The sequence below is a fragment of the Gekko japonicus genome, unplaced genomic scaffold (assembly GCF_001447785.1).
Source record: "Gekko japonicus isolate JY-2015 unplaced genomic scaffold, Gekko_japonicus_V1.1 scaffold319, whole genome shotgun sequence".
NCBI classification, from domain to species: domain Eukaryota; kingdom Metazoa; phylum Chordata; class Lepidosauria; order Squamata; family Gekkonidae; genus Gekko; species Gekko japonicus.
Window position 1 is genome coordinate 1,011,407 of NW_015160218.1, and position 15,677 is coordinate 1,027,083.

The window sequence follows — 15,677 nt, forward strand, 5'->3', positions numbered from 1 at the left end:
GGGGGGGGGGGGGGTGCCCATACAAAATTGTTCCCAAGGAGCACCATGTCTATTATGAGTGTTACTAGCAAGGGGTGATTTTGTGTCATAAAAATGTGTTCTTGAGTTTTTGGCACACAAATAAGCAGATTCCTGGTGAGTCACAATGGTGTGTTCATCAGTCACTCTCAGCACAGAAAGCTATAGGACAATTACCGAAGAAACAAAGACCCCATTAGCAAAACTTTCAGTCTAATTTTTTTTAGTGCATGTGACTTCAGGGAAGCCAGTGGAATTAGGAATTCAGCCCCATTAACATCCAGGCTGGCTTTCAGCATGTCTCATTTTTCCCCCACCCTGTGTGTGCCTCAACTGTAGAGTCTCTTATTAACCTTATGTTCAGCATTATGCATTGTTATTGATGTTTTCACCGCCTTTCTTGTCATTACAGTTTTATTTGTTGTTATAATCTATATCCATTGTAATATTCAATCCCTGAGCTTGGTACAATATCTGGCAAAAAAATAATTACTAGAAACTTCTGCTGTTGCCTCTCACAAATGGGGCATGGGAAAAAACACCATATAGAGCTTCCCCACACCCCCACACATACTTTCTATGAAAATGGACTATTTGTAATTTAAAAGACTGTCTTGGTTACCAAGATGTTTTGCACAGTGACATGGAGGGACACCTGAATGGCCAGGGAAACTTCGTAAGATGCAGGACTGAGGATTGGAAAAGTTATCAGGGACTGCCTTTCCCCACACATACCCCAGAGACCACTACAGTCGGGGTCACAACATCGGCTAGTGATTCCAGGCCCCAGGGAGGCCAGGCCCGCTGCAACCAGGGCCAGGGCCTTTTCAGTGGTGGCCCCATACTGGTGGAACGAGCTCCCAGAGGAGATCAGGGCCCTGCGGGACCTTTTACAGTTCCGCAGGGCCTGCAACACGGAGCTCTTCCACCAGGCTTTTAATTACCACTACCACTACCACCAACTATTATCATTAGTAACAACGGGGTAGTGGGTCGACCCTATGAAGATCGAGCCACAGCATCGTGACGGATCCATTACCGCTGAACCGGGACTTTGTATTACATCTGCACTATGCCATCTAAATTTGATTGAAGGACTAACATCACTGAGCACTTTAATTGTAAAATATTTAATTTTAATTGTAAAATATGGTTGTTTTATTTTGTTTTATGTGTTTTTATATTTGGCACATGGTGCCCTAAACTGTGAGCCACAATCTATAGATAGGGCCTAAGAAATCTTGCCTTGAGCTAAATGAACTCTCAGGTTTCTTTCCAAATTTGTGACTCTGAAAACCTTTCAGTTCCTTCCTTCCCCTCTTTTAAACTTCCTCCTTTTCTCCCTGTATATTCATCTTCCTCAGCTACTTTTCACTGCCTGCTACATTTCTTTGGAGTATATGTACATTTCCTGGGTCACCCACTGAAATGGAAGTGTTTGAAATCTACATGTCTCTGTATGTGTGTTGGGGATGGTTATACTCCAGGAGCCATTCTCTTTGAACTCTTTATGCAGGAGATCCCTGCCTCAATGGCAGCAGCTTCCAGCTGGGGTTCTGCCTTCATTGTTCATCAGGAATCAAGGCAAACCATAGTCAGTTCTGCTGTTCTTGCTGTCTCTGTTGCTCCTGGGGGCTGCCTTGATTTCCCACATGGGGAGAGTCCACTCATTGAAATGTCTTAATCTATAAGCAAGAGTGCACATGTGCTTTACACAAAGAAAGCATAGAATCCTTCACTGTGTTAGCTGGTGAGGTGTGGTTTTGTTGTTCAGTCGCACAGTCGAGTCAGACTCTTCATGACCCCATGGACCAGATCACACCAAGCCTTCCTGTCTTCCACCGTCCTCTGAAGTTTGCTCAATTTTATGTTCGTTGCATCTATGACACTGTCTAACCAGCTCATCCTTTGCCGTCCCTGTCTTCTTTGACCTTCGATCTTTCCCAGCATCAGGGTCTTCTCCAGTGAGTGCTCCCTTCTCATTTGGTGGCCAAAGTATTTGAGCTTCAGTTTCATTATCTGGCCTTCCAGGGAACAGTCAGGGTTGATTTCTTTTAAGATTGACTGATTTGAACGTCTTGCAGTCCAAGGGACTCTCAAGAGGTGTGGTAGAAAGTAGTAAATGATGACTGCCAAACAGCTTCAGCCAGAAAGTAGCGAAGTGAAGGCCCTTAGCTTCAACTGTGTCCTGTAGCCTTGGAAGATGTAGGGCACCTTTCTTAACAGCAGCAAAGGCTTAAACCTTTGTCCTGCATTACTAGCCACTGCTGTTCCTTTGTTGTATGCTCGGTAAAAACCAACATGATAAAGCGACAACCTTGCAAAAGTTAAGAGAGGGGACACCTCCTGGGAACCCTGTATACACTGTCTTTGAGTTCCATTATAGTAAGAAAAGAAGTAGGATATAAATAATAATAATAGTGGTGTCTTCCTGTAGTATTTTAAGGCAATGAGGAGAAATACTTGGTGATGAGTTCACTAATTAAAGCTGATGTTTATGGACAGAGTAACATGAATTAGTTGAGGTACAGGAATTTCACTTATTAATGCATCATGCCAGGTATAGATTGAAGGGGAGTAAACATGGAAAAAACACTGTGTTCAGACAAAACACGCAGTTCTGATATGCTACTATGCCTTCTTATATGTGTTTAAATCATATACTTAAATATACAATAAAGACCCTAGTGTATCTTATTAATGACAATACATTGATAGCAAAAACCTAAGGAACAATATATATCTTGTAGAAAAGTCTACAGCTACAGAGACGAATATGCAGACAGAATTCAATGCTGTAGACGATCTTGTTTTCTGATGAGAGATGCAGCAGTCGTCAATGCCAGTATTGTAGGCTGTTTTGCTTTCCGAAAAGAGATGCGGCAAGCATCAATGCAACACACCTCCCAGGCAAAAGTTGTGTGTTTCGAGAAATTCTTCTTCAGGCAAATTATTTTTCCTGGAACTGAATTACAAATACGATATAACACAATATACTTTACATAGAAACCAGAGAAAAAAGAGAGCTAGCTTGCCGCACTCACCCAAAGCTCACAATGCTACAATGCACAAGTCAAACAACTCTGTAGAAGGTTTCTCCAGATTTCCATAGGAACAACCCAGAAAGACCACACTAATAAAACACAGCTGCACCGATGATTCCAAAGAGAATTAAAGGAACAGTACTTACAACATCTCACAGGGTTAACAACTATGACTATAACCAGGGGTCTTGTTGTAGAAAAAGAGCTGCCGGAGCTCATTAGCATAACTCATTAGCATAACTTATTTGCATATGCCACGCCCCCTGACATCACCGGAAGTGACAGAAGGCCACACCCCCTGACATCACCGGAAGTGTGTCAGAAGGCCCGGCTACTTACCCTCCTGCTTCATCCTCATTCCCAAACGGAATGAGGATCGAAGCAGAGGGCGGGGTAAAGAAGGGGGCGGGGCTTCACCACGTGACCGCCCCGCCCCCTAGAGGTTCTCTTCCGGAGCTCCGTACCTGAGAGCTCCCCCCCGACTAGAGCCCTGACTATAACTAAGCTAATTGCTTGAATTCTGAACCAGATTGTAAAACTACACAATTTCCAGAAGAATACAGCATTACTATCTTAACAGTTCCAGCACATTGAATAACATTACAGAATTCAAGGGAAAATCCCAACATTACATACATGACCAAAAGCCCAATAATATAGATGCTACTTGTGAAAAACAAACACCATGAATGATAAAATGAACCAGAATCCAGACTACAATACCCACAAATATACCATTTATAAAAAATGAACTGAGGTCTAAGGATACATTTAAGCCACGAGGAGATACTGTATTAAATTTGTGTAATAAAAAAGCTTCATTTTGAAGCAATGTTCTATGAACATCATGAATATCACATGTCTTGTTACTAACCACCCCATAGATTGCCAAACATTGAAGATCATTAAATTCATACTTTTGATCCAAATAGTGGCTCACAATGGGAGCATCTTGATTCTTAAGTCTCACCAGGGACGTATGCTCCAATATACGAGTTCTTAAACTCCTCATGGTAGACCCCACATAATATCTGGGGCAAGAACACCATAAAACATAGACCACTTTTGTAGATTCACAATTAGTGAATTGTTTCAGTCTCCATATGAAATTGTTTATTGTGATCTCGTTAGTCTGGGTGGTATGTTGACATACTAAACAGTTTTTACCACATTTGAAATGCCCTGCCAGCAAATTAAGACTTGGACTGAAAATCAGGGCTTTTTTTGTTTTAAAAAAAAAAGCCCAGCAGGAACTCATTAGCATAATAGGCCACACCCAATAGCATAAACTCATTAGCATACGAGGCCACACCCCATGTTACCACACCCACCTTTTGTTTATTATTCTTTTTACTTTGTTTATTGCCAGGGCTTTTTTTGTAGCAGGAACTTCTTTGCATGTTAGGCCACACACCCCTAATGTAGCCAATCCTGATGAGTTTCTGCTGTTGGGTGTGGCCTATTATGCTAATTAGTTCCTGCTGGGCGTGGTCAACTCGGGAGCCAGCCGGAACGCCGTTCTTGTGCGTTCCTGCCCAAAAATAGCCCTGCTGAAAATTATTCATATCAGAATGCACAACCATACCCTGAATGTTGGAACTCCTTTTATAGCCTATTTTGGGGGGATTAGAACACCCCTGTAAATGCTGTGTGATATGCCAATGCCTGCAGAGTATGCTAGCAATCCTGTTTGTGTGTTTTGTTTGAACACGGTGTTTTCCCACATAGTTATGGAATTTGTGTTAAGCATCGTACTGTTTGGAGGTTTCCTCTGTTCGTTAGATTGTATCTAGGTGATTCATCGTTGGATGAAAATTGTTTGAAGAGATATCACTTAAGTTGTGTTTTTATATCAGTTGATAAACAACTTTTTCTCAAAAGTTTCTCCCTGCATTTCCTCCTATGTTTCTGTTTTCATGACATACAAATTCTTTGAAACCCTTTGAAATACTGCTTTACACCAAAGGTGATTAAAATGTGGAATTTGCTGCCAGAGGATGTAGTGATGGCCACAGGAATAAACAGCTTTAAATGGGGATTGGGTAGATTCATGGAGGATAGGTAGGGCTGCCAAATCCCCCCGAGGGGCGGATTTCCCCCCCGCTTTGGAGGCCCGATTTCCACCCCCGCGGAATCTGGCCCCGGGGAAAACCCCACCCCCGTGTGCACGTCACCCAGATGTGACGTCACACGCTGGGGGCGGGGCTACAGCAATTTGAGGGGAAAACTCTATGTTTTCCCCTCAAATGGCTGTGGCCCCACCCCCAGCGTGCCCGGCGTCATGACGTCACATCTGGGTGATGTAGATGCGGTGCGCGTGCACACCGGGAGCTGCCCAGGAGTCCCCCGCCAAGGAGGTGAGTGCCATTTGGCAACCCTAAGGATAGGTCTAACAGTGGCAACTATCCATGGTGGCTGAGAGGAATCTCCACACTAAGCCTCTGAATCCCAGAGCCATGAGGCAACGTCTCTTTTTAAAAATATTTACAGTCTAAAAGGTGGATCTCAGTTGGTCTTGTTATGTATCTATTTAAAATTTATAGCTGACCTTTCCTTGTGTCTCAGGGTGGTTTATGTTTCTAACCACAGCATCTTTTCTCACTGCCTTCTCCAGGTTTCAGCCTTATCCATCTAATTGCCACGGGGGTCTCCTGTTTCTTTGGCTCTAGCCTTTTAACTTTTGTGATCTACGTTTACTGCCAGCGCTGCCAGAGGCAATCCCAGGAGTCTACTGTTATTCACCCCACCACTCCCAACCATCTCCATTACAAAGGCAACACAACACCCAAGAATGAGAAATACACACCTATGGAATTCAAGGTAGGAGGCTCCACCATGCATGACAGTGCAGTCCGTTTCAGCAAGGCGTTGACAGTACCCTTAGTACTGAGCTAGATGACCAGCAGAAGCATGTGGCATTGTCTAACCTAGCCATCTTCCTGACATGCTTGCATTATATGTGCAGGGAATATTTCTATATGAGAGATAATTCAAACATGAGTGCTTTCTCCTGCAGTCTGGCCAATACTGTCTAGCAAAACCTGCACCAGCTGTTATCTACCTGCCCACTGCTGCCAGTTTAAGAAGAAGAAGAAGAGAAGAGATTGGATTTATACCCCACCCTTCACTACCCAAAGGAGTCTCAGAGCGGCTTACAAACTCCTTTCCCTTCCCCTCCCCAACAACAGACACCCTGTGAGGTAGGTGGGGCTGAGAGAGCTCTGACAGAAACTGCTCTTTTTCAAGGACAGCTCTTATCAGAACTAGGCTTACCCAAGGTCATCCAGCCAGGTACAAGTGGAGGAGTAAGGAATCAAACCCAGTTCTCCCAGATTAGACTCTGTGCACTTAACCCACTACAGTTTAAGTACAGAATGTTTTGCTACTGTGATTGCTTGGTTGGGAGGCTTGGTTTTTCCATAGCACATGAGATTATTTTGCCTATTACCCTTGGTGCTAACAGATAATTGATCCATGACCCTGAAGGAACTTGGATGTAAAAATAACCTAGATTTTGAACATAGGCCCAGCAGCCTGTTCAAGCTCAATATGCAGGTTTGGAACCATTGGACGTGCTCAGTTGTATTTGCATATATTTTTTTTACATACATAATATGTTTTTCGTCATTACATAAGTTATTTCTGTCATTATTTCTTATTTTGCTTTCCTGTTCCTTATGTGGGTTTCCTCCAGATGGCCGACATACTGGATAGAATAATAACAATATTGTAAATTTGATGGCTGTGTGACCTTTTGACCAATGACAAACACCGTCTTTTCTTGATCAAATTCTTATTTAGGGGGCCTATCCAAAAAGCCATATCCAAAGAATTCTAGTTGTCTTGGCAACCTCCTTTTCGGGAGAAGTCCAGCATTTCTGTTATCAAGAAACAAACCTGACGAGCTAACAAGTATCTCAGGAGTGATTAACACATAATAAAGCATCTACATTGTAATCAGCAAAGTAACTTGCAAGCAGGGGAATCATACCTCTTAAAAGCAATTAATTAACTTTCAGGAGCAAAAGCACACAGATTACTACTTATAGTGTTTTTTTTTAAAAAAAACTGTAAGCAGGTAAAGGTACAGAAAGCAATTAGGGCCTCTCTGAATTTAGTCCTTCCTCAGAAAAAGGCTTCAAAATAACATTGCAGAAGAGGAAAAAAAGCCAACAAGTGTTTGGGCATTTGAGTACTGGTGAAGCAATTTAAAGATACCTTTCAGAGCTGAAGAATAGTTTTTGGCATCCAGCAGCGACCCTTCAGTTTATCAGGCCTGTAAGTTTTATTTTGAAGCCTGTTAGCGAAATTCGTAAGAAGCAGCTTACCTGACTTACAGTTGCCAAATTCCAAATGAAAAATTCTACTAACTGCCAGCGAAGAAATGGGGAATAAATCTGCCCAACTCTCCCTTGAAGCCATGCCTGTCAGTTTTTGAGGCTTATAACAATGCCAGTTATATGTATCTTTCCTCAAAGGCAAAAGTTCAGCACATGGATCCAGAGCCCTGCATGGGTCTAGTCCATTTAATGGAAGTCTCTGAGCTACAGGGGTGCGCGTTTTGCTCCTACAGAGAAGTCAGCTATATCAGAGTGTGTGTGCGCACGTGCGCGCGCTATATAATGGCACATTGATCAGAATTTCAGAATGTAGATGAACAAAGCAGGTGTCCAGAAAAATAATCTAATAGGTCATAATTATTTTCCAACTGGAATTGGGCAGGATTTGCTCTTCTTTATTTAGAAGTCAAATGATCATCTACCATCTCGGGACCTGTCACATATAATCAGCAGAGTCGAATAGAAACCTTTTTGGATTGTATCGCTTTAGGTTGCAAGGAGGGGAAAGATGCATATTTGAATGCTGACCATGGTGACAAAAATCTGTGGCGGGTCAAGGAAGGAGGCTAGGATAGTCGCTACCATCTCCTTAAGACGTTAGCTTTATGTGTAGAGGAAGCTTTCTAGGCGGAGGAGCGTCCAGAGTGGCTGTCTCCCATATGCAGTTTGAAGTGGTCTGCTCGAAGAGAAGCAGAAACAGAGCTGCCTGTGGGTTGGTCTTGGAAGCAGAATCACTGCACCCTCAGGATCCACATGAGTATTCTGAAATAGTCATGGGCAATATATTTGGATATACACAATGAGTTCAAGCTCTGCTTGGCAACTCATGTCTAGTGTTCCCTCTAAGCTGAGTTAGTGTGAGCTAGCTCACAGTTTTTTAGCCTCTAGCTCACACATTTTCGTCTTCGCTCAGGAAGGATGGCTCCAGAGCAAACTAGTTTATCCAGCAGCCAAATCTCTTGCTCACAACTTTAATGCCAGTCACTCACAAAGTAGAATTTTTGCTCACAAGACTCCACAGCTTAGAGGGAACGTTGCTCATGTCTAAGGTTTGGTCTTGGCAGGCAGAAATTCTTCAAAAATATAGAAGCTGTAATGATGTACAAAACGCATATAATCTCGCAATAATGATACAAAAATAAACAGTCAAATTGAAAAATATTAATTCCCAGCAGGTATCAGAAAGATGGATGAGCTTTTCCAGAGTTTTGGCATTCGTTTTGTGAAGAACGTCTTCCAAACATCAAGATGTGATAGTGTTGCTTCTTATTCCATAATGTGTAAATCCAATACAAAGGAACTAATATCCTATATGTTGAACATGTTCTTACATAAGAAATCCTTCCATCAACGGGCACACTCCGTGTGCCGAAAGCTGCTAGTACACTTCGTGTGCCCGTTGATGGAAGGATTTCTTATGTAAGAACATGTTCAACATATAGGATATTAGTTCCTTTGTATTGGATTTACACATTATGGAATAAGAAGCAACACTATCACATCTTGATGTTTGGAAGACGTTCTTCACAAAACGAATGCCAAAACTCTGGAAAAGCTCATCCATCTTTCTGATACCTGCTGGGAATTCATATTTTTCAATTTGACTGTTTACTTTTGTATCATTATTGTGAGATTATATGCGTTTTGTACATCATTACAACTTCTATATTTTCGGTTCTCTACACTAGCTGAAACCCCTCAGTTTTGTTAGGTAGAAATTCTTCTGCAGAGATGGCTTGGGACAGAGGAGGTTGTACAGGTTAGGTCAGAGTTGACTTTGAATTCAGAAATGGTTCTGTACCTTGCGTATGGCCTGCTAGCTCATATCCCGTGTCTCAGTAACGTCCTTTCTCTGTCAGAAATGTTGTCCCTGACCTGATGACCTGCCTCTGTATACATCCACTGACTTGGTAGTCTAGCAGTGGGGCTCACATTCTCAATGGGTTTCATGGATGCAGTCGCCATATAAATGAGGAGGTACCAAGGAAGCTGGCAGTGCAATCCTAAGCAAAGTTGTAACTCTTTTAAGGCCATCGAAGTCAATGGGCTTTGAAAGGTGGAACTCTGCATAGGATTGCACTGTGAGATTCTTGCTTACATCAGCTTCATGCATTCTTTGGCATGACAGGCAAAAAGAAAAGAAAAGCTTTTGAAGATTGCAACAGCCAAGGAGGTTTGACAAGGAAGCACTTTTGTTAAGTGCAAGTCAGCATGAATTTATGAAAGGTAAATCATGTCAAGCAAATTAGATTGTTCCCTCCCCTTCTCTTATCTCCCAGGTTTTCATTCTTTCTGCTAATTAAATAATTATTGATCTATAGAGAAAGGAAAACACAATCTAAGTTTCTGATATTGTTTCATCAATTTGAGAGGGTTTCACTGTCCTGAAATCATTGGGCCCTTCCCCACCCCCCGCCGCCCACTGCTTGTGACTAAGAAGACGGAAGACTCCGTCCTTAGGTTATCATTTATTTAGTGACAGTGTTTGATGTTATGCTGATGAGTCGAAGTGACACCGCCTCTACCCCTAAAGTCTTACCACGCACATCTACTTCAGAAAGATAAGATGGGACTCAAGGGAGCTGGGATTGACAGAGGATTAGTATTTATTTATTTATGATTTTTCTGTGCCTCAGAGCCCTGCACGAGACTGCTTACAATTAAAATCACCACAATATTTGAAAAGCCAATGAAAACAAACCATAGTAGCTTTGGGGAAAGGGAGACTGGGATTACAGTTGAAATGCACATGAGCCACAGTTGGTGGGCCATTAGAGAAATGGGGAAGGGGTTTTATTCTCATCAGTAGGAAGCCGCATGGTCAAAGCCATGGAAGCCTGGAATGGAAAAAGAGATATGTAGGGTCAATAGGAAATAAGGTTGTATAGGCCATAGGAGAGGATTAAGAGATTTCAGAGTCCATAGCCACGCTTCCAGTTTCATGCATCTTTGGCTTCTCCCAGAGAACCCTGGGAATGGTAGGCCCTTCGGTGTCCTCACTGAAGTACAATGCCCATGGTTTCACAGGATGAGGGCCTATTTGTCTCTAAGTGTATGGTAAAGACAAGCCCACAGGAGTTGAGAGCAGAGATCTGTAAGTGTGGTTGTAGAAACCTAAAGCTGGAGTCAGCACAGAGATCTAAGACAAGGGTAGATAAAACAGCATTAGAGTGAGAGGAAAACAATATTAGTCGAGGCCTTCTAAGCTGGCTGAAGCGGGGGGGAAATATGGGAAGGAAGAAATCCATTCCAGATGCATTATCCTTACCGTGACTGGTGCTCTCTCCCTATAAGCATCAGAGTAGCTAAATAAGAAGGTGCTCCTGACATAAGTCTGCTTTACTCATGAATAGGATCACAGCCTTGGTGCTGTGGGCACCTCTGAGAACGGCATTAGAAAATTGCCATCTCTCCATAATGAACTGTGAGTAAACTGTAAGACCCTGCTTTGTTAGGAAAGGTAGTCAATTTAGGCTTCCCTTGCTCAAAAGCCAGTCGAATCCGACTCTAGGGTTGTGGTGCCCATCTCCGTTTCCAAGTCGAAGAGCCAGCGCTGTCCGAAGATGTTTCTGTGGTCATGTGGCTTACGGAACGCTGTTACCTTCCGACCGAAGCGGTACCTATTTATCTACTTGCCGTTTCTTGCTTTTGAACTGCTAGGTTGGCAGGAGCTGGAACCAGAGATGGGAGCTCACTCCGTCATGCGGCACTCGGGTCTCGAACTGCTAAACTACTGACCTTCCGGCCTACAGTTCAGCGTCTTAACCACTTGAGCCACCACAGTCAATTTAGTCACTATTAAAAGGCCATTGCAGAAAAATGGGAGTAAATTATGTGTAGTTTTAAAAAATATATATTTGCACAATCTATAGTAGCAATAAAACAACGTTCAATCAACACTTACTGTAATCCACAACTTTTCCATGATTACAGGAAGTGTAGATTTCAGAAGAGAAAATAATAATGCAGAGAGAAAGGAGAAATGAGAGTAAAAAATGAACAGATCAGAGCAAATATTGTTGGGGTTTTGCGCTAATAGAGATCAGATAATATGCTGAAGATCTATGACCACTTCTGTTTAACAAACTGTAACAGCCCACACAGCTGTTTTGATATCCAGAGAAGTCACACTGTGGTAGTTAACTCTTTCTTTTCATGCAGTTTCCCTGATGTAAATCATTCTGCTCCCCAAATTGCAGTTAGCTCCAAGTGGACGTGTGTGGGGGGGGTATTTTTAAAACCCCTTTGGAACTAGTTGTGGCTAGTAGTGTGTGTGTGTGTTTGTGTTTGATTTACATCAGGGAAGCTGCACAAGTGGAAACGGATAACTACCTACTCCCCTGCACCATTTCTCTGTTCTTCAAAGTAACCATATAGGCCTTCTAATTTGTTTTTCTTTTTTTTTAAATCATGTGGGAGATCTTAATTACAGCTCTCCTGTGTAGATGAACCCCTAGTAATCGGACTATTGGCAGCATGAAGTGAAGAAGAAATGTCAACTGTGCCACAGTTCACTAATTTAAAGTCCATTACATCTTGCCAGTAGCGCTTTGAAAATAAGTATTCTTTCTTCCTCCTTGTTACCTCTGCAACCTTACGCCATTAAACTTCCAGTTTCATCCTGCAGCTGTTCTTATTTTTATTGTGCTGTTTGTAAAGCTGTACTAAAATGTTAGTCTATGTGAAGAAGTATAGGGTGGTTGAGGAAAAAATCCTGAAGATCGAGGAAAACATAGTCATCTGTGCCTTCATCTGAGGATTGTGTGTTGAACTCCTGTGGACTGGATCAGTGGTCCTCTCAGGTACAAAATTACACCTGTGGCCCCTTGATTTCTTGCTTGGGAGGAGAACTCCATTGCAGATGGAAAGTAGAACTCTTCCTGACCTGTATTTGCTCTGTCCTTTGTAGGGCTGTTGTGACGGATGCACTTTTTAAAAGCTTAGAAGTGCTGTACAAACAGCTGAAAGACTGTGAGGGGTTAATTCATGGAAACAGAGAGCCTTGAGTGACAGCCTGCTCGAAGCAATCTGATTGGTTAGCATCAGCTGAGCAGAGAAAGACATGATTGCTGCATGTTGAGGAGAGAGTCAGATTTCTGCCTTGACTGAGTTGAGTCTGATTTCAGCCTTAGCTGAGAGCAGCTTAACACAAATGGAGAACTGGGGGAAAGTTGGCAAGAAAGTTTAGGAAGTTAGGTGAAGACTCCCTTTCGGGCCAAAGAAAGGTGATAGGTCTTGTTTATTTTTTATTTTAAATCATTTTTATTAATGTTTGAGTAAGTAACAACAAAATGGAAAAGGTGCTCATTCACAGTAAACAATCAAAGTTCATACAAACAGAGATATAACAGCCAATTGACTGTACAAGCGGTAGATTGGTACATTACATCATATATTAGTGTGAAAGTGTGATAAGAGTAGCTTCCATTATTCAGCTCTGCATCAGTGTTTGGATAGGCAGTAATTGATAGGATGTGTAGGGTGGGAGAAGTGATCAAAGTAGTCTTGGTCATGAGGTGGAATGTCATTCATAACAAAATATTCATAGAATGGATACCATTTCTCTGCAAAATTAGTACATCTAGGGCAGATTTCCGATTGATGGATGTGGTCTCTTATTTTCTGCATCAGGAAGCGTTCCTGTATCTTCGCGTACCAGAGTGATTTCAAAGGAGGCAGGTGTGATTTCCATTGTGATGCAATTGCTGTCTTGGCAGCAGTTAAAAAACTACTGATGATTTCACGTCTAATTGAGAGAATTGGTTTATCTCACCATTGATTTAGAAATATGATTTCTGGTTCTAGTGATACTACATATCCCGTTAGGAGACATATCTGAGACAGGACATCTCTCCAGAAGCCCTTTATGCGATCACATTTCCACCAGCAGCGGGCATAGGTGCTCACCTCTCCACATTTTTTCTAGCGAAGTGGGAAGTGAGAAGACGTGATTAAGGCTAGTTTGTGGGGAGTGAGATACCATCTCATCAGGATCTTAAAATTTTGTACCTTAGTAGTTGTGGCTGATGTGTTGGTTATGGTGGCAGACCATATGTTGGACCAGTGGTTGTCTGTGAAATCAATATTGCAATCTCATTGCCAGGATTATTGGTAGGTTAGTAGGTTTTGGTAGGTTAACAATTCGGTTTTGTCCTGTTGTAAAAGTATACTGTATATCTTGGTGATCAATCTGTTATATCCCGCAGATGAGTAATCCACGAGACTTTCAAAATTAGTTTTGGGGGTAGCTAGAATTGCAGGGAGGCTTTGTTGGGATGCCGTGTGATTCAGCTGAAAATAGAAGTACCACGGTATTGTATGGTTTATCTTCTTGTAATGGCCTTGTAAGCCTCCCTGAGCCTGCTTCGGCAGGGAGGGCAGGGTATAAAACAAACAATGCCTCCCTTTTATAGAGTTGCCTTCGCTAATATGCCTGTCTCGGAGGAGATACCAATTAGGTGAGTGACGTCTGCTTGCAACTAGATCAAGGGTGTCGAACTAATTTGTTATGAGGGCCGGATTTACCATAAATTGGACTTCGTTGGGCCGGGCCATGTGTGCCATAAAATGTAATCCCAGATAGTGGAGATATAAACTTTATAAAGGGCACAAATACAAATATTTTTTAACTTAAAATAAAAACGTGCTTGAAACATTAACACTCTTCCAATATTTTGTTTATTTAACAGTCTCTGATAACTGACACCTCTTGCTCTGAATTATTGCATCAAAATGTCTGTGCTGTAGCAATCTTGAGTATGCCGTTCAAGTGTGTATCTATAAGCTGCAACCTACTTTTTTTGTAATTAACATTTTAATTGAAATATTTAGAGAACTTACAATAATAACAAGCACTTGAGCAGTAATATCAACATGTAGTGGGAAGTTTTCCCAGAGAATACAGAAATATAAAGTGTATGACCAAAATACAAGAAATTGGTTTCACGTAGTCTACTAAACTGTACAAACATTGTAACCACAGGGGTAGATATAATACCTTCAAATAAAACCAGTTGACTTCCTGATCACTCTTTTGAGAGGTTAATTTGAGAATAAGTCCCTTGGTAGTCAAGTAAGATGAGGGCCATGAGCTTTGACATGATTGTGCTGATTACAAGGGAAAGATGATAGAAAGGTGATTTGTAATACTAATGCGGGTACAGCTATACTATAAACTACTTTTGATTTACTGACATTCATTACAGAAATCTCATGCTCAGAGTTCTGAGCCTAGGACCCAGGGGACAACATGAAATGGCTGGGCATTGCAAGCTTTTGTACATAAATTGCTTCGTGTGCTGGTCAAGAACATGAGAAGGCACCATGACACAGACTGAGGGATATGTGTCTACAAAACTATAGTCTTCCTCAGTGGTCAGTATCAGCCTACTATCTGGGAAGCCTAAGTTCAAAATCCCCAAAGGAAATGTGCTTGGTGAACTTGGTCTGGACACACACTCTCAGCCTAATCCACCTCACTGGCTTGCTGTTATTCCTCATCTAGAATAGTTCACATTGATTTTCTACTGAGAAAGACTGGATCACGAGGGCATGAAGATAGTGAAAAGGGGGAGGGAACCCAGTTGCACCCAGAAGAGCCCTGGCATAACAAGCCCAACAACACACACACACACACACATTGTAGCAAGGCACACAAAAGCTCATACCCTGGATAACATTTTGTTGGTCTTAAAGGTGCTTTGTATTTCTCCCCTGCGATTCAGGCAGTCCAGGAAAGCAAACTCTTCCTCATTCCCTCGCTCCTGAGAGGAAACTCAGTCAATGGAGGGGAAGAAAGGCTTGTCTCCTATGTGATCGAGGCAGCCTGGCCAGGAAGCAAGCTCTGGCTCCTTCCCTCCCTCCCCCTGGGACAGGGAGGGGAAGGAGCCTCAGCCAGTGCAGGGAATAGAAGTTTGTCTATCTCTCCTGAGTGATTGAGAGAGTCTGGGAAAGCAAGCTACAATGCAGCAGCAGCAGCAACAGAACTGGAGGAAGAAGCAGGAGACAGCCAGTCCCTTGTGGGCCTCATAGAAGTCCTTTGGGGACCTGATCCAGCCCCCCGGGTTGCATGTTTGACACCCCGATCTAGATGGATGTCACACCTGGGTATTTTCCTAGAAGGAACCAAACTTGATGTAAGAATGTGGTAAAGTGGGAGAGCAGTGGAAGCAATTTGTGTCATAAGGAGTCCCATGTTTTAAGGATGTCTGAGAGAAAGATCAGTTGATTGATTGCAGATGGGCAGGCTAATGGCTTGTTCCATATTACCCCTTGG

General features: G+C 42.4%; 1 protein-coding gene across 1 annotated transcript in view; it reads left to right on the top strand.

The window, feature by feature from the left end:
• The window catches only part of SEMA5B (semaphorin 5B), a 241,701-nt gene that overhangs the window by 209,928 nt on the left and 16,096 nt on the right, over positions 1–15,677 (top strand). Inside the window, exon 19 of the mRNA XM_015410841.1 lies at positions 5,677–5,882. Coding sequence (XP_015266327.1) covers positions 5,677–5,882 — 206 coding nt within the window. The remainder of the gene's footprint in view (positions 1–5,676; positions 5,883–15,677) is intronic.